Source organism: Delphinus delphis, chromosome 19 (assembly GCF_949987515.2).
Source record: "Delphinus delphis chromosome 19, mDelDel1.2, whole genome shotgun sequence".
NCBI lineage: Eukaryota > Metazoa > Chordata > Mammalia > Artiodactyla > Delphinidae > Delphinus > Delphinus delphis.
This window is the reverse complement of record NC_082701.1, coordinates 39935677-39954029: the sequence shown is the minus strand read 5'-3', so window position 1 is coordinate 39954029 and position 18353 is coordinate 39935677. Positions and strand designations below refer to the sequence as shown.

Genomic DNA, 18353 nt, shown 5'->3' with positions numbered 1-18353 from the left:
TAATAATGATGTTATTAAGTTTAATTCAAAATTACAAACACTTTAATCACCAATTCATTTTTTCCCAACCTTTTCTGGATGATCAGGTTGATGTTCCTCAGGGCGACGTACTGCACCTCTGGCTCCCCAGACAGCAAAGTGACAAGTGGAGGGGCCAACTTCTTCAGCAGCATATTGCAGTAGTCGGAGTCCTTGGGTAACAACTCTAGAAATTTCATTAGGACTTTTACTGCTGAAAGCACCACTGCTGAGTTGGCGTGAGATAGCCAAGGAGTTACCCGCTCACAGATACTGAGGACAGAAACTGCAAATTAGTACCTTAAATTATAATTTCTTTGCTCAATCCAATCTATAAGGTAATGTTGTCAGAGGTTCCCATGGCCCAGGTATAAAGAAATTAGAAAATCAGTTAGAAAAGTCAAAACTCCATACATAGGTAAATTTGGGATCCAACACTGCGGACGCCTCAATCCTAGCAAACTACAAACAGAGCAGGGATACCAGAAGACTTTAGGAAACCAGCAATAAGGGATGTTCAAACTGGAAGGGAACTAGCCAATACCCCAAACACCTGAAGCTCACATCATTTACCTTCCTATTTTATAGTCCTCTCTATCTCGCCATATTATGTAAGGACTCCCTGCCTCACAGCCCATTTCTCCTCAGCCTATAGGAAGTCAAATTAAGCATTCTGAGAGTTATTTCATAGTGAGAGATATCAACCAACTGTGGCTGAAGTTTCACTGTAAGATGCAGAAGGAGATGGGGTGACAGGGAAAACCACCCAACCTCTTGCATTCAGCATAAGGGAATCTCGGGAAGGGTGTTTGTTTGTTTGTTTGTTTGTTTTTAACAACACAACACCACTGCAATACTCTCTCAACCTCATCCCCTTCTCCTAGTCCCTGCCACCTACACTTAAATGTCTCATAAAATACAGAATATTTAGTTATCCATTGAGGGTTCTTCAGAAATTAACCTAATTTTGATAGCTCTTAGGCAATGTGAGTGGCTAGCTGACTCAGTTAAGGACACAAGGTAAGTAAGCTGTGTTTTTCTCCCTTCCTCCTGTATCTACTTGGCTGACTCCCTGACCTCCTTTAGGTATTTATACAAATGCTACCTTCTCAGGGAGACCTTTCCTGACCACCCAGCATTTGTTAGATCTCCTCCTTACTTTATCTTTCTTGTTAGCACTTATCATCATCTGACCTATTATATGCTGTATTACATATACATATTATATATACTTCTGCCCTATCCCTCAGAATAAGTGTTCCATAAGAGCTATGATTTTTGTCTGTCCACTGCTATATCCTCAGAGCCTAGAACAATGCCTGGCATACAGCACAGGCTCAATAAATATTTGCTGAGTGAATGAGTAAGTGTGAGATGTCAATGACCAAGAGAAAATAAAATTGTATGTAAAGTTCTTTCCAGAAGATATTTGTACTTTCAGTGATGGAAAGAAACTATCAGGGTGAGCTTTGGTTAAATCCAGAAGGAACAATTTCCCAGACAAGTGAAGAGCACTTACATTATAGTAGCTCGAGCTTTAGCCGGGCAAGGAAGGTTCCTATCTACCATAATTAAAATGAAGAGCCAGGGTTTCCCTGGTGGCGCAGTGGTTGAGAGTCCGCCTACCGATGCAGGGGACACGGGTTTGTGCCCTGGTCTGGGAAGATCCCACATGCCGCAGAGCGGCTGGGTCCGTGAGCCATGGCCGCTGAGCCTGCGCGTCCGGAGCCTGTGCTCCACAACGGGAGAGGCCACAGCGATGAGAGGCCCACGTACCGCAAAAGAAAATAATAATAATAAATAAAATAAAATGAAATGAAGAGCCAACAATTCTTCAGAATTATTTTGCCTAGTACAGTGCCTATATACACAAAATGCTCAATAAAAACTGATGATACCTCCAATTCTGTAAACTAAAATGTATGTATGTGTATATGAAATTTAGTAGTCAGTATCTGATAGTCAATGAAAATCTGCAGCACTAAAGTGGTAGAGCTGAGCAGAAGAATCCAGGTGTGCCTTCCAAAATCTTCTCCAAATTCAGACTGATGAGATTCCTATATCTAACGGAAGACATCATACATTTTGCTGGCTCCAACACAGTTTCTCTAGTACTAATTATAGGTATAAGGCAGCTCAATAACTAGTATCAAGCCACTTACTATGTATCTAAAAGAACGAAAATTTTGTTACTACAGTGAGAGACACTCAAAAAACCTTTGTTTGCCAAATGGCTAGGAATTGCTGTATGGGAGATGTGAGACCATGATGAGGGAGAGTTTTTCAGAGGGTTGTAACTATACTGTTCAAAGAAGAAATGAAAAATACACATCTCCTCTTAGGAAGAGCTATTTTTGCATGGTTTACTCTACCACCTAAAATGTTCCTAAATACATTGAGAAAATACCACAGGATAGCAATATATATCCCATAAGCCACTGCTTTTCCCAACGTAACAGACCCTTATTCTAATACAGACTTACTAGAAATTATTGAACCGGGCAAGACTCCTAGATACTATCCAGAAAAACAGACTGACCTCTGAGCCTCCTGGTCATCTTTAGGGTTGTAATTAGACAGGCAGTCCAGAATGAAAATCTGGCCCCGTTCGGTACACTCATTCAGGGCTGTCAGTAGCTTATTAATGTTCTGTGGATTCAGATCGAGTAAGTTGCTGTTTGGGTGAGATTCACTGATTTCAGATAATGCTGCTACAGCATTAGCCACCACCTGGGAAAGAAGTAGATATGACCTTGATTTGTCAAGAACAGTACAACTATTTCTCTGGATCACTTCATAGATCTCAACCCATAACCGTTCCTGAACATTTTACGCAGTCAGCTAGAAAGAGATACACTGCTTTCAAAATGTATAATAAACCACCAATGATGGCATATATAGCTTCCTCATGGTCAAGCAACACAGAATTAAAACAATTCACATATTAGCAGAGAGTCCCTCATGATTTACTATTAAAACAATAATAATTTTAATAGTAGTCAACACTATCAGTAGAATTAAGACACATGAACAGCTGTAAAAGAAGTGAAGGTTAGGGACTTCCCTGGCGGTCCAGTGGTTAAGACTCATGCTTCCACTGCAGGGGGGCATGGGTTCGATCCCTGGTTGGAGCACTAAGATCCCACATGCCTCGCAGCCAAAACAAAACAAAAAACACAAAACAGGGAAGTTTAAATATGAAACATGTACATTAGGCAATGGAAAGAAAAATCTAGGCCAAACAATTTTATAGGTGTATGGGCGTGCATGTACTGGGGGGTGGGGAGGTGATACTTCAGGTGTCAATCACACCTTAAGTCTCAGAGTAAGAAAATGTGACCCTGAAACCATAGTTCACTGTAACATGATGTTGGGAAAGCACATAATCTCCATGAAATTCAATTTCCTCATCTGAAAATGGAATAATTTAATCCAAGTCACAGATTAGCTTTAGTTTGAGGATAAAATCAGATGACTTATGTATAAGTGCTTTCTACAAAGCCTTATACAAAGTTAAGGTGGCAATATTACCATAATTCATCAAGACTAAGTTGCACAGTTTTTCATATTAACATCTCTGAAGTTGGGATATATTTAATAATCAACGGCATGTCAGTTTAATAGGAGGTATTTTTCTTTCTACGTAATACAGGAAATAATAATGCATCTTAGAATCAATGAAATATGGTACCTCAAATGTATCCTTAACTCTGGCAGTATGATAAATGAAAAATTGCTACCAAATATAAGAAAGTACACTTGTTGCGTCCGGAGCCTGTGCTCTGCAATGGGAGAGGCCACAACAGTGAGAGGCCCGCGCGCAAAAAAAAAAAAAAAAAAAAAAAAAAAAGAAAATTCTGTTAAGGGCTTCCCGGGTGGCGCAGCGGTTAGGAATCCGCCTATAAATGCAGGGAACACGGGTTTGAGCCCTGGACCGGTAGGATCCCACATGCCACGGAGCAGCTAGGCCCGTGCACCACAACTACTGAGCCTGCGCTCTAGAGTCCTCAAGCCACAACTACTGAGCCCGTGTGTCACAACTACGGAAGCCCGTGCGCCTAGAGCCCATGCTCCGCAGCAGGAGAAGCCACCACAATGAGAAGCCCGCACCGCAACGAAGACCCAATGCAGCCCTAAATAAAATAAATAAATTTAAGAAAGTACACTTGTATCCTGACTTAACAGACCCAGAAATCCATACTAGCTGCAAGAAAAAACAGTGGACACTTTATCAAAATTACAGATTATGTCTAATTTAACTAAGAAATCTACAACCAATGAATGTTTAAAGTAATTTTAAGATTATAAAAACACAGAAAAATAAACAGACAAAAAACTATAGCTCTGTAAAAATGAATTTACAACAACATTTTGCAGTGAGGCTCTCAGCTGTCGCTAAATATTAGCACAGTAAGGCTATATATAAATATTCTGTAAGCATAAGTGAGATGCAATAGGTAGCAGCTTCATTAATTATGTATATTGAAAAGATTCTCAAAAATGTCAACTCATTTTTAGTTCTGACTGAAGTCCCTGTTAAAAGCTTGAGAAACTAAGAGTTGTATGATTATCCTTTTGCTAGCAAGAGAAGAAACATAATGGTTACAGTTTAGCTATTGATTTTAATATCCATATCATTTGGGTACTCTGCAGATTATCCCAGTATATGATTTTACCTAGAAGATAAATTCTAGAGAATATGGCTTTTTAAATCAAATAATACATTCATGACAGTATCCATTAACTAAGATAATGATGCCACAAATGGAATCACCTTCAGTTATAACTTAGTGGTCAGGACAAAAAATTCCAAGATGAAAAAAAATCAAAGGTTCACTTGGTAAGTATGATTATGGATATAATATTTTATTGTTATTAACACAAATCGAGAAGGATTATCTAGTTCACCTATCACATGATAGCATGCATGAGGTTCTTTCCTGACTTAATTTTTCTTTGCCAACCACACCATCAAGCATGGCCTTTAGTAAAAATTAAAAGCATGAAAAGTGAAACAATAATCTCCATCATCTCAGTGCTTTACATGCAGGGAAAAGGTACTGTGTTTCCCCTGTATAATACACTTAATACACTGGATTACAGGATAAAGGATCAAAATGTCACACTGGAAGAACAAATGCCTGTTTTCCTCTCTTGCTGCCAACACATGCCCAGTCTTGGTCACCAGTTCGTCCAAAACAAATGTCCTGTCACAACTTACCATTTCTGCCACTCAAATCTTTTTAATGTTAAAAAAAATTAAATATGAGGTCTGTTAACAGGAAATGAACAGAATGAACAATTAGAACTCCTCTGCTACCATCACAGGTAACTAGAAATTAAACCAAGTATATAATGCAGCTAATGACGTATATGTTCTGGTGGTAAAACAGGCAATTTTCACTTATTATCACATTAAAACAAGAAAAGAAACAGGGAAAAGTAAATCTAATTAAAAGATCCAGAGAGATCAGATTATATGATTATGTTTAGAAAAGTCTGCATGGGGAAAAAAGATCACTGCCAAATGGTCACTGAGCCAATGACTGACCAGAGGAGATACACCCCCAATAACAAAACTCTACTGCTATTCCTCTAAAATTCCTTCTATTCTACCTTTCCGCTTTCATCTCCTAATCTTCACATTCATACTGCTAAGTTTTCAGAAATATACAGAGGTGGGCCCATAAAGAGCTGCTTAGAGTTCTCCTGGTCAGTAAGCCATGCTTCTCTCACTCTAATGGAAACTTAAAATGAGCATCGAATCTCAAGCAGGCAAAGACTGACTTCAAGACAGCAGCTGGGTAGCTGGGGTATACAGGACAACTCACCTGTCTCTGTGTTTCTTTGGAATTTTGTATAGAATGTAGTACATATATTATCTGTTTGTAAAAATAAACTTTAAAAATAATGGATTGAAACATGATTTACTTCCTCTTCCCAGAGAGCCTTCTCCAAACAATAATTCATTATCAAAAGAAAAAATCTGACTCTTGCAGTAACTGCCCTGGTTTACTAGTGTATTAAAACAAAGGTTATGTCTCTTTCTCTTGTACCATTACTTTGAATGTGAACTAAGACTAACATGCATAACATTTTCCCCCCAGAAAACTGGCAGTTCTTTTAGGAAACACTGCCATGAAAAGAACAATGGCCTTTTAATTATAATCTCAGAAAAACTGGAGTTCCCAAGAAAGAAAGGGGTTTCTAAAGGAAGTTTTGCTTTAAAAATGGATTTATAAATAGGGTTTAAGTGAGTTTTCTCAGCACATTGGTTGACTTACAAAGAGCTGGCATGTAGGCTACGAAGGAACATGTCCCATAGCATCAAAAGAAATTTTTTAATTCATCTTGCCTCCCAATTATGGTAAATTCTGTTCTTTGGAAGACTGCAATAAAACATTCCTCCTCCCCCATCCCACCCCTACCCCCTGTAGACCTAATATAATATGTATACTTTACAGATACAGATATTAAACACAAACATATACATACATACAGAAGTATGCGTGCACGTGCATGTGTGTGTAAAATCACACTCAATACTAGACAAATTTTTCTCTGCCTTAACTACAGACTTCCCTTCAATCTGACAGTTCATTGTGGACCCTTGGAGTCTGCTGAATTTTTTTTTAACGTAAGCAATTTGTTTTGACTTACTTTATACTATACCTAATAAAATTGGACAAAGAGATAAAAGACAATAATAGCTAAAACTTACTGAACACTTACTATGCCATTTACCTTCCCAGCAACTCTAAGGTAGTTGCTATCAAAATCCACCTATTACAGATAAGGAAATAGGCTTTAAAAATGAAGTTATAAATAGGATGAGAGAAATTCAGTGACTTGCTTAGCCAACAAAGCTGGAAAGGGAAAATGCTTGAATACAAACTCAAGGCCTGGGGCTTCCCTGGTGGCGCAGTGGTTGGGAGTCCGCCTGCCGATGCAGGGGACACAGGTTCGTGCCCCGGTCCGGGAGGATCCCACATGCCGCAGAGCGGCTGGGCCAGTGAGCCATGGCCGCTAGGCCTGCATGTCCGGATCCTGTGCTCTGCAACGGGACCGCAACGGGAGAGGCCACAACAGTGAGAGGTCTGCGTACCGCAAAAAAAAAAAAAAAAACAAACTCAAGGCCTGTATCTGATTCTAGTGTCTGAGTACTAATCACTCTGCCGCCTGCATTTATAGAAGTTCCAAGAGTTGTGAACATCAAATGGGGGAAAGGGAAAGGGAAAGAAAAATCGGAGCTGGGGAGAATAATATAATCAAAACATTATTTCCAGGCAGATTTATACAAGGAGAAAACTGTATTCTCCTACTTTATATAGTTCAGAGATAATCACCTCCTAGCAGCACTTCAAAGAGGCAAGATTTACTATCCAGCTACAAAATCTGATTTATAAGCTACCCCTGTCTCATATGCAGCAATTCTGAGGACATAAATTTGACATTACTTTTTTTATTTTTATTTTTTGGCTGCGCCCTGTGGCTTGCGGGATCTTCTTCCCTGCAAGTGGAGTCTTAACCACTGGACCACCAGGGAAGTCCCAGACCTCATTTTTCTTTTTTAAGGAGCAAGCTGGAGTGGTGGGTATGATTAAAATAAAAATGATCCTGTAAAAAAAGAACTCTAAAAGGAAATCTAGATATACGCTGGGAGTGGAGTATCACAGACAGAAGCTCCTTTAGGAGAAATCTTTCACACATTTCCCTGTTCCTCTGAATGACCTCTCTAATTTCACTCATTTTCATAGCCTCAGAACCCAAGAAAGATAGCACTTCCCAATATAGTGACTTCCTCCTATTAACTATATTTAGAAGACTTTCATTTCTAGCAATGACCTTCAAGGTCAAACACTCTGAACAAACACTTCAATTTTCCCGCTCAATTTACAATCCTTTTGGCTGCTGCCCCTGAAGACTTGAATAAATTGAACGCAGTAGAATAACTGACCAAAACTATTATAATGGAAAATAAAGGTGATTTGCATACTTTTATCCTCTTGAAAATCAGCAACAGTTCAGAATCTCACTTTCTTCTTTATGGAGTTGCCTCAAATAACACGTTAAAGCACAGGGCATTTATTCTAAGCATGTTTCAGTCATTATCATCTCCTTAAGAACAAAATGACTGGACTTCCCTGGTGGCGCAGTGGTTAAGAATCCACCTGCCAATGCAGGGGACACGGGTTCGATCCCTGGTCCGGGAAAACCCCACATGCCGCGGAGCAACTAAGCCCATGCGCCACAACTACTGAGCATGTGCTCTAGAGCCCTCGAGCCACAACTATTGAGCCCATGTGCTGCAACTACTGAAGCCCACGCACCGCAACTACTGAGCCCACATGCCACAACTGCTGAAGCCCCCGTGCCTAGAGCCCATGCTCCGCAACAAGAGAAGCCACCGCGGGCTTCCCTGGTGGCGCAGTGGTTGGGAGTCTGCCTGCTAATGCAGGGGACACGGGTTCGAGCCCTGGTCTGGGAGGATCCCACATGCCGCGGGGCAACTGGGCCCATGAACCACAACTACTGAGCCTGCACCTCTGGAGCTTGTGCTCTGCAACAGGAGAGGCCACAATGGTGAGAGGCCCGCGCACCGCGATGAAGAGTGGCCCCCACTTGCCACAACTAGAGAAAGCCCTCGCACAGAAACAAAGACCCAACACAGCAAAAATAAATTAATTAATTAAAAAAAAAAGAGAAGCCACCGCAATGAGAAGCCCACGCACTGCAACAAAGAGTAGCCCGCGCTCGCCGCAACTAGAGAAAGCCTGCGTGCAGCAACGAAGACCTAACGCAGCCAATATAAATATATAAATAAAAATTTTAAAATGCATTGTTAAAAAAAAAGAATACAATGACTATACTGTACCAGTTAATTTTACAGTCATGCTTTAATCCAAGACACTGTCCAGACTGCCAACTAATAATATGCTGACTACATATGACATTCTGCAATGTTCCGTTTTTTTCCCCATCTTCTTTCCCAGAATGAGGAAGCTAAGTGAACACATCTACCTAGTGAAGTCAACAAATACCGTTAACAGCAAGAGAGTCTGAGTATCTGGTAACAAGATTTAAAAATTAGACTCAATAAAACTCATTACTTAGTTAAGGGGCTTACATAAGTAGCTTAAGATGTGTTTTGATGAAATGCGAATATTCACAAAGCTAAAACACTACAAATAAATATCTACAAATGGACAAAAGGCACTCCTAAGAAGCCAAGAGTTACTTGGCCCACCAGCCCTAAAATCACACAAAAGCATGCTGCAAAATGAACAAAACAAAAAATTTATTATTACACCATTATCTCCCTTTTCAGAGTAAGTAATCCCCTGCCAAATTAGAGTCTTGAGATCCCCTGCCAAATTAGTCTTGAGTAAGTAATCCCCTGCCAAATTAGAGTCTTGAGAAATGAATAAGCCGTGATCTTTCGGTACACTACTGAATTACTATGTACAACAGATCCAGTTTTCAGGAAGCTGCCTACGAAAACTGCTTTAGGCATATCCTTGAACAATTATCTTTTAAAAGTAATCCTGCAATGATGTGTTAAGTAATACTGTAAATAGATTCACTTCATTTGTAGATAAGCTGCCCTCAGAATCACCCTAAAAAATAATGTCTGGCTTTAAATAATGTATACAAAAGAATTAAATATCTCTGGGACTTCCCTGGTGACACAGTGGTTAAGAATCCGCCTGCCAATGCAGGGGACACGGGTTTGACCCCTGGTCCGGGAAGGTCCCACATGCCGCGGAGCAGCTAAGCCTGTGTGACACAACTACTGAGCCTACGCTCTAGAGCCTGCGTGCCATAACTACTGAAACCCGTGAGACCAGAGCCCGGGCTCTGCAACAAGAGAAGCCAATGCAATGAGAAACCCGCACACCGCAAGGAAGAGTAGCCCCTGCTCACCGCAACTAGAGAAAGCCCGCACACAGCAACGAAGACACAACACAGTGAAAAATAAATAAATAAAATTATAAAAAATACTAAAAACAGCTTTAGTTAAAAAAAGAATTAAATACCTTTAAAAAATAAATTTGCCGTTGAAATATTAACCCTTCTAAAATCATTAATAACCACACCACGATCACTATACAATAAAGAAACCTTTGTTATTATTAAGGGCTTACTCTATACCAGGTTCACTATTAAGTGCTTTGCAAGCCCTCTTTTATTTTTCACAACGTTCCAATGATAGAGGCACTGTTTATAATCTCCATTTTGTAGACGAGGATACTGAGATGTTTAGGGAGACCACCAAGCTAAGAATGGCAGACCAGGATACACATCCAAGTCTGGTTGGTTTCAGAGCCTGAGTTTTAACCCTCATGTGTTAGTACTGGAGCGAAAAAAAAAAAAAAAAGTTCACAGTTACAAAGCACTTTTCTGTTTTTGAGATACTTTCAGAAATAGTGAGTCAACTCTTTATAAAAGGAAGTGATTAAATGCAATTTGGTATGCTGGACTGAATCCTGGAATAGCAAAAGGATATTTGTGTTGAAACAGGTGAAATAAAGTCTGTACTTCAGTTTATAGTGATGTACCAACACCAATTTCTTAGTTTTGACAAAGGTACCATGGTTATGTAAGATGTTAACATTAAGTAAAACTGTGTGAAGATAGGTATATGAGAACTTTCTGTATGGTCTTTGCAACTTTTCTCTAAATCTAAAAACACGCCCCCAAAATGAGATTTAAAAAAAAAAAAAACCTAAGTTAGTAATAACTGATAAAATGAAAACTGATGATTAAAATTCCTAAGGTGAGAATACACATAAAAAGATCTCCACAAAGTTTATCATAAAGGAAAACAAAAATTGTTTCCTTCCTCTGCAAGAATTTAAAAACCAAAAAGCACTGAGATGGGCACTTGCCCTTATAACAGAGCAGCCTCCAATGATTCCACTTACTCAACACTCTGATCCTGCAGAAATTACCAGCAACTCATCTTTTAGTACCAAATACAACATTACTTACTTGGGGCATCCAGACACAGACTGAGTGAACATGTTACCTCCTACATCATTCTTACCCAGTGCTTACCACATACTGACACTCTCATACATGCCTAAAATTCTACCAGCTCTGGTACTCCTTTATGGACGCTGGGCATGAAGAGCATCACGCATTTCTAATTTTGCTTCTGTATAATATTTTAATTTTATAACTCTTCTTCTATTTATTGATATATGTTTAGGGATAACAGAATTCATATAAAGTACTAAATTAAATGAGGTCATTAAGAGATGATTTAACATTGCCCACGAGGACAACAAACATATTCTGACAAAAATCCTTCCAAAATTTACAAAGTGATCTAGAGAGACTTCAGTTTTTCAGCATTTATCATCTCAGACTGACAGCAAACCACCACAAACCTTCTAAAGCCTAAACAGAAATTACAATAATCAGAAAGTACGTCACGTTAGATCTGTTTCTCAATAGCTGTCATTTATTAAGCATTTACTATATGTCAGGCATTACTTCAGTTTTTAAAACAAATTAGTCCTTCATGTTGTTGTAGGGGGCTCCCTGTGCACTGCAGGATGTTTAAAGTATCCTTGAACTCTACCTACGAGATGCCAGTAGCAACCTTCCCATCAGTTGTGACAACCAAAAGTGTTTCCTGACAATGCCAACTGTCTCCCAGGAAGCAAAATCGCCCCCAGTTGAGAACCACTGTCACATAATCTCATGTGGCTTCTACATGCTGGCTAGCACATGGTTAAAATACATACTTTTTCTGAGAAAAAAAAATGTTACTTTTCATAAAACAGCTTTCCAAAATAAGTTCATATTAAAAGAAGCTGGCAGTTTAACTAGAACCGTTGCTAAAGGCCATACAGGGCCAAGTTCTGAGAGCATGCTGCTTGTGCAGAAAAACCCTCAACAAACCAAAATATGTTTCTGGAGTTTTTTTGGTTTTGTTTTTTTAACTAATTCAGTAGTCTGTGCTTTGGCAGACAGGATAGAGCAATGGAAGAAGGGCATTCCCAGGGGCAGTTCTCAGAGAGATGGTAGAACTCAGAAGGCTTAGAAGACAAGATCAAAGGGGCTAAGGCGCTGAGCCAAAGGATTTAGGAGACCTGAGCTCACAAACAAAAAGCAAAGTACATGTGGTGGGGCTGTCAAGAGAGTCTCTGGCGTGGCAGATTCTGGGGTAAACATTAACTGAAGTTGGAATACCTCAAAATGCCTCTAAGAGAGAAAAGGAAAACTGCAGTAAGGAGGGAAAATCCTAATGCATGGGCAAAAGCTAGAGAATTATCACTATCACCCAAAAGTGTATCTTTCTTACAAATATCAATTTAGTGAGACAGAATTTTCAAAACTCTGATTATGTGTGAAGAAATCATAGCTATTTTCCTTTCGTGCCAAAGTGCTTCCTCATTCTGAATACGTTTACTTTCAAAATAATGGACTAATAAATCTGTGTCTGGAAATAAGTTTAGCTTTCATTCCCTCAGAAAGATTTTACCATATGAACCTGTATAGCTATCAAAGAGGTCAGAACCCTTTAAATTAATATTGTAGCAATAATGTTATCCTTTGCCTAATGTCTACTTCATAATCATGGCAGCAGCAGCCATCATTTCATGAACTCTCATAAGCCAGGCACTTTCACAGATGCTTTTTATGCAAGAGCTCAATTAATACTCCTAACGACTCTCTAAGTTGGTACCTCTCACTCTACAGAAGAGGAAACAGACTCAGGGAGGTTAACCTAGGACTTAACAGTGAGAATTTTTTTACTTCAAACTATCTTTTCTCTTTCAAATAGTATTTCACGGAGAGTCAGTTTTAACTAAAGTTAACATATACACACTACTATATATAAGACAGATAACCAACAAGGACCTACTGTATAGCACAGAGAACTATACTCAGTATTTTATAATAGCCTATAAGGAAAAAGTCTTTAAAAAAATTTTTAATAAAACATAAAAATATTGGGCTTCCCTGGTGGCGCAGTGGTTGAGAGTCCGCTTGCCGATGCAGGGGACACGGGTTCGTGCCCCGGTCTGGGAAGATCCCACATGCCGCGGAGCGGCTGGGCCGTGAGCCATGGCCGCTGAGCCTGCGCGTCCGGAGCCTGTGCTCCGCAACGGGAGAGGCCACAGCGATGAGAGGCCCGCGTACCGCAAAAACAACAACAACAACAAAAATCAGGAATTGGAAAGATATGTCCCACTCCACAAATATTAAGCAGGGAGAAAAGAGGGCTGGATATCTGGGGCCTACAGCCAAGAAAGCAAAGGAGAATCTAGAAGCTGGTTTGTGCCCAACATAAGTTCCTTGTGCGAAGCAGCAGAGAGGGCCCTCTGAAATCCTGATTAACATACATTCTCCTTTCCTAGCAAGTGCCTCCAAACACAGTACAAGTAGAACACTTACCAAGAAAGAACACCCCTTAAATTGCCCTATATTAAAAAATTTCTTTAAACATTATAAACCTATACACATGCTAACTTCCAAAAAATGTAAACTAAATTCTTTCCAATGATATCATCCATCTATGAATCACCAGACAGAAAGAATGTAATGTTACAATGATCCTGTACATTGTAGCTAAACACAGAAAAAGAACAAAAATTCCATGAGGAGGAAGAAAGCATGTTTATTTTCCAAAACAATTTAATAGAAGCTAATTTTAGAAATGCTGTCTGATTTTTGCTTTTAATGTAGACTAAATTCCAGGCAGAGGAAAAGGAAGTAAACAAAACAAAACAAAACAAAAACCCTAATAAGAACAACCTTATTACTGTGTTCATCAAATCTAATGATAGGAGAATTCTGACTGGATATCCAATAATATTAAGGACTTTCTTTAATGATCAGCTGATTAAATGAGTTTTTCATTCTTAAGATGTTTGGGATTTGCTTTAAAATCATCCAGTAGGAGAGGAGGTGGGGGTCAGGAAAGCATGTATGGAGAGTTAAATTAAACAAAACTGGCCATAGGTTGGTAACTACTGAAACTACAAGGTAGATATTTAGGAATTTATTATACTATTCCCTCAACCTGAATATGTTTGAAAATTTCCACAATAACAAAAAAGTTAATCAACTACTGTAAGACCTATTCAATAAAACAAAATTAAAAGGCAGCTCCTGTAGTTTCCACTACATCTGAACCATAAGCATAATTTCTACAAAGATAAAATAGGTAAAACCCCAGGTTACTGACACTACAATGATATGCCCAACCTTTGTCAGCCTTGGAAGATAAAACAGTGAGGTTTCACCTGGCTTTCTTCTCCCACCTGGCAAGGATGCACCAAGCCCAGCTGACAGAAGGCTCACCATATGGTCTGAACTGGAAGACAAACTCTGGCATACAGAATGCTTAAATCATGAATATTCCTACTCAATGGCCAATACTTCTCTAGAGGCCCTCTTTTGGAACAGAGGTTGCTTATTTGCAATGCAGACACTAACCATATCAAGAGACACTTCTGAAAAGGTTTTCTGAGGTAGAAGAGACCGTTCTTGAGTCCCTGGGAAAAAGTTACCTTCACAAAGCTGTTGACAGCCATGATGGCCATGTCCTGCTGACTCTTGGCATAGTTCATCAAGTAGAGATACATGAGCTTCTTTAGTTCCAGGTTGTCAGTCTGCATACAATTCACTACATCTGGAAAGAGACAGCTGAGAAAAGAGGAAGGGAAAGCGAACAGATGTTGATGCCAGGCTGTTGGACAGAACACAAAGAAACAGCCTTAATTTAAAAAGTGACTCGATGTGAGCACAAATGTCCACTAGTGATAATACTTACCACAGAAATGAATTACTAAAGAATTTATAATAATGGTCCCAAGAAGATGTCTAAAAATAGATTTTTAAAAAACTTTTTGCTATGAAAATTTTCAGATTAGAGACAGCAGTTTAATGAACCCATGTGTCCATCACCCAGCTGCAAACAAATATTGATACATACCCGATCTTGTTTCATACACAACCTCAATCCACTTGCCTTCTCCCAGTCCCTACCCCATCTAGTTGCTCTAAACAATTTCTAAACAAATCCTGCACATACATTTCATATAATATTTTAGTGTATATCTTTACAAACTTTTTTAAAAAATCACTATGTCACACAAAAAAATTAACCATAATTTTTCATATCAATTCTTTGCAGTTCAAAGCACGACAGTTGTTATGCTTTTTAATGCACATATTCTTCCATCCCTGACCAGTGGGAACTTATTTGATTAGTTTCCTTACTAAAACAGTTCTCAGATAATGAGGACCTTTGTTCAAAATTTTAACCATTTTCAGAAAATGAAACAGTTCTAAACGTGTGTGCCATGTACACATTTAGATTCTATTGTATATATACACCCATGAAGGAAGTGACCAGTAACAGGTATTGGGACTCAGACCCTAGGTTAGAATCCTGGCTACATTACCACTAGCTGTATGACTTTGGGATTATTCTTCAGCCTCTCCAAGTATACACTGCTTGATCTCTAACATGGAATAACTTCTGATTCAGAATAACCTCTAGTTCAGAAGACATGAGGACTATAAAAAACATTGTAAGTAAAAGCATCTGTCCCTGTGCCTGACACAGAATGCACTTAAATTTAAACTTCCCTTTTCTTAATGACATTAGGAAGGTCATCATTAGCCTTAGGACCTTCTCAGATGTTTGAGTTACTACACCTCACATCCACCACTAGATGCTGCAATTTACTTGGCATTCTTGCACTCATCCATTTCTTATCAGCAGCATTTGACCCAACTAATAAAAGGAAAATCAATGCATTTCATATTAACATAAATATTTTAAAGTAAAAATCTACCTATTTTACTTATTTTTTTAAATTAAGATGACATTGTTTTAATTTTTGCCAATCTCTTTAATGTCTACTGTAAACAAAAACAGCTGGATTCTCACACATGCTCCTGCATTCAACCTGTTGTAGAATGTTGTTTAGCTGAAGTGTAAGAAGAAAATCCATTTGCATACACGTATATAAATTGGAAAATGGAAGAGTATTTTAATAGCTTTTTCATATAACTGGATGTTCTCCTTTGATACATTAAAGCTAGACAAATGGTTGTTTTTCTTTTTGTTTTTAGTCCACAAATGGTAGTTTCTTAAAAGTTAGGTACAATATGGAATCTGAACCCATATCAATAAACTTTCTGTACTTGGTTGCATTAAAATCCATTCATTTATCACTTATTTTGAATGGATATTTTACCCATGCATAATTTTGTGATGTATGCACTGGTCATTTGGAAAATATTGGTTCAATGAGTTATGCAGATCTTCTCTATGGTGGCACATTTCATTATACAGCAGCAAATAATCACAGTCATTAATTTCACCACCAATCTCATCAGAAAAATCTCTAAGTATTGGGAAGCTATCAAGCTCACGATGGGAGATACAAGTTTTCCAACACTCTAATTTTTACTTTAAAGTCGAAATTTATCTACTGTCAAATTTTTTCCCTTGAAGTGACAGGTTCACTTTGTTCATTTTTTATAAAATGTCTCCCAAATACTGAAGTCTGATTAACTATAGTTCTGTCTGTCAATCTTTCTTTCACAAAGAAATGGTGTTCCCAAGTCAAACAATTGTGCAAGGGCTTTTTTTCAAGTCAACCGTCACACTTTGCTATGCAGTAGAAGTACCTTATGCCTAATTCCTATTTCATCACACAGAATATTAAAAAGACCTGAACTCAAGGTTCAAGGTTTACTGAAATAAATTTTTAGTGCTTCATGCAGGACAGTCCTAAGTGAAACTGCCCTTTTTCCTGCAAGCACATGATGGTGAAGAATACAATGACTACTTTTACAGTTTGGCACCACTGCCTTAATTCACACTAAGGCACCAGCCATGCAAACGTCAACACAGTGAAAAGGGTAAATAACACCTAAGTATTATTACAAGGATAGCTTTGACTTCATGGATTTCATGGAAAGGATCTCGGGAATCCTCAGGGGCCTGCAGACAATCCTTATTTATTTCCAAATGGCCTTCCTATTACAGGAAAAAAGGGAGGAAAAACAAAAAAGACCCTTTGGATTTTGTTACCACTGATTTTCATCTTGAATTCGGCAATTAAAGGCAGAGTTGTAAAGTTGAGGGCACTGGCTTGAGCCAATTAAAGTACACATGGGCTTCTGCTTCTCAGTGTATTTTTATCATCTTCTAAAACTACCTCAGCAACAGATTTGTAACTGTGTCAGCTCTCAGGAGGTTTTATGCTAGATCTGTACGCAAGTGAAATCAAACTCGTTTCACTCAAAAAAAAAAAAAAAAAAAAACTAAGTCACAGAGTTAATATAAAAGCAACTACACTTCCTGATGTTCCCAGTGGGACAAACTCATTCTTATACGTTCTGACTGTAATAGCTTTAAATAAAAAGCAGTAGGCCTTCCCTGGTGGTGCAGTGGTTGAGAATCTGCCTGCCAAGGCAGGGGACACGGGTTCGAGCCCTGGTCTGGGAAGATCCCACATGTGGCGGAGCAACTGGGCCCATGCGTCACAACTACTCAACTACTGAGCCTGCGCGTCTGGAGCCTGTGCTCCGCAACAAGAGAGGCTGCGAGAGGGAGAGGCCCACGCACCGCAGTGAAGAGTGGCCCCCGCTTGCCACAACTAAAGAAAGCCCTCGCACAAAAACAAAGACCCAACAAAGCCATAAATAAATAAATAAATAAATAGATTTAAATCATGTGGGCTTCTAAGAAGACCTCTGCTTAAAAAAAAAAAAAAAAAAAAAAAAAAGGCAGTAAAAGCCATAGAGTAAGAGTCTAAAATGAGCAAAGCAGAAGAGATTACCCTTACCTAACATCTTTCCCCACAGTCATAGCAGCAATCGCTTTCTTCACAGCCTCCTTCTTCTTTTCTTTCTTTTCACTGTTGAGTTCAGCCTTTAATTCAAAGACTTCTCCTAAAAGACAACAAACGGGTGAGGTCCCAGGATCAGAGAACTAGAGCAGAACACTGTACTATACAGCAAGTAACACAACTGATGACCAGTGGCAGGGCTGCAACTGAAATAAGATTATTTAAAAATTATAGGATAGGTACAGTTCAAATCCCTAGAATATTAACCAACCCATTGATAAGGATGCTATTTTGGGGTTATCGCCAGAGAGGAAGGTGTAAGCCAGATCTCAGGAAGCACAGAAGTGGGAAAAAGGAAAGATATCTCATGATATCTTACTACGATGGGGAGAGAACGGCATCTGAGGGATGATCCCCTGTCAGAATTTCAAAGTCCTGGGAAAAAAATAAATGCAGGCAGGAAACAGGTTCACAAATCAATGTTTTCAAACCAGAAGAGACTCCTCA

At 39.0% G+C, this 18353-nt stretch overlaps 1 protein-coding gene and 1 pseudogene across 1 annotated transcript in view; one reads left to right on the top strand and one right to left on the bottom strand.

The window, feature by feature from the left end:
• LOC132414587 (uncharacterized protein SPEM3-like) overlaps positions 1 to 18353 on the top strand; it is a 107204-nt pseudogene that overhangs the window by 47458 nt on the left and 41393 nt on the right.
• Positions 1 to 18353, bottom strand: part of LOC132414588 (AP-2 complex subunit beta-like) — a 202221-nt gene that overhangs the window by 168806 nt on the left and 15062 nt on the right. Inside the window, 4 exon segments of the mRNA XM_059997267.2 lie at positions 70 to 291; positions 2558 to 2748; positions 14547 to 14682; positions 17844 to 17949. Coding sequence (XP_059853250.1) covers positions 70 to 291; positions 2558 to 2748; positions 14547 to 14682; positions 17844 to 17949 — 655 coding nt within the window.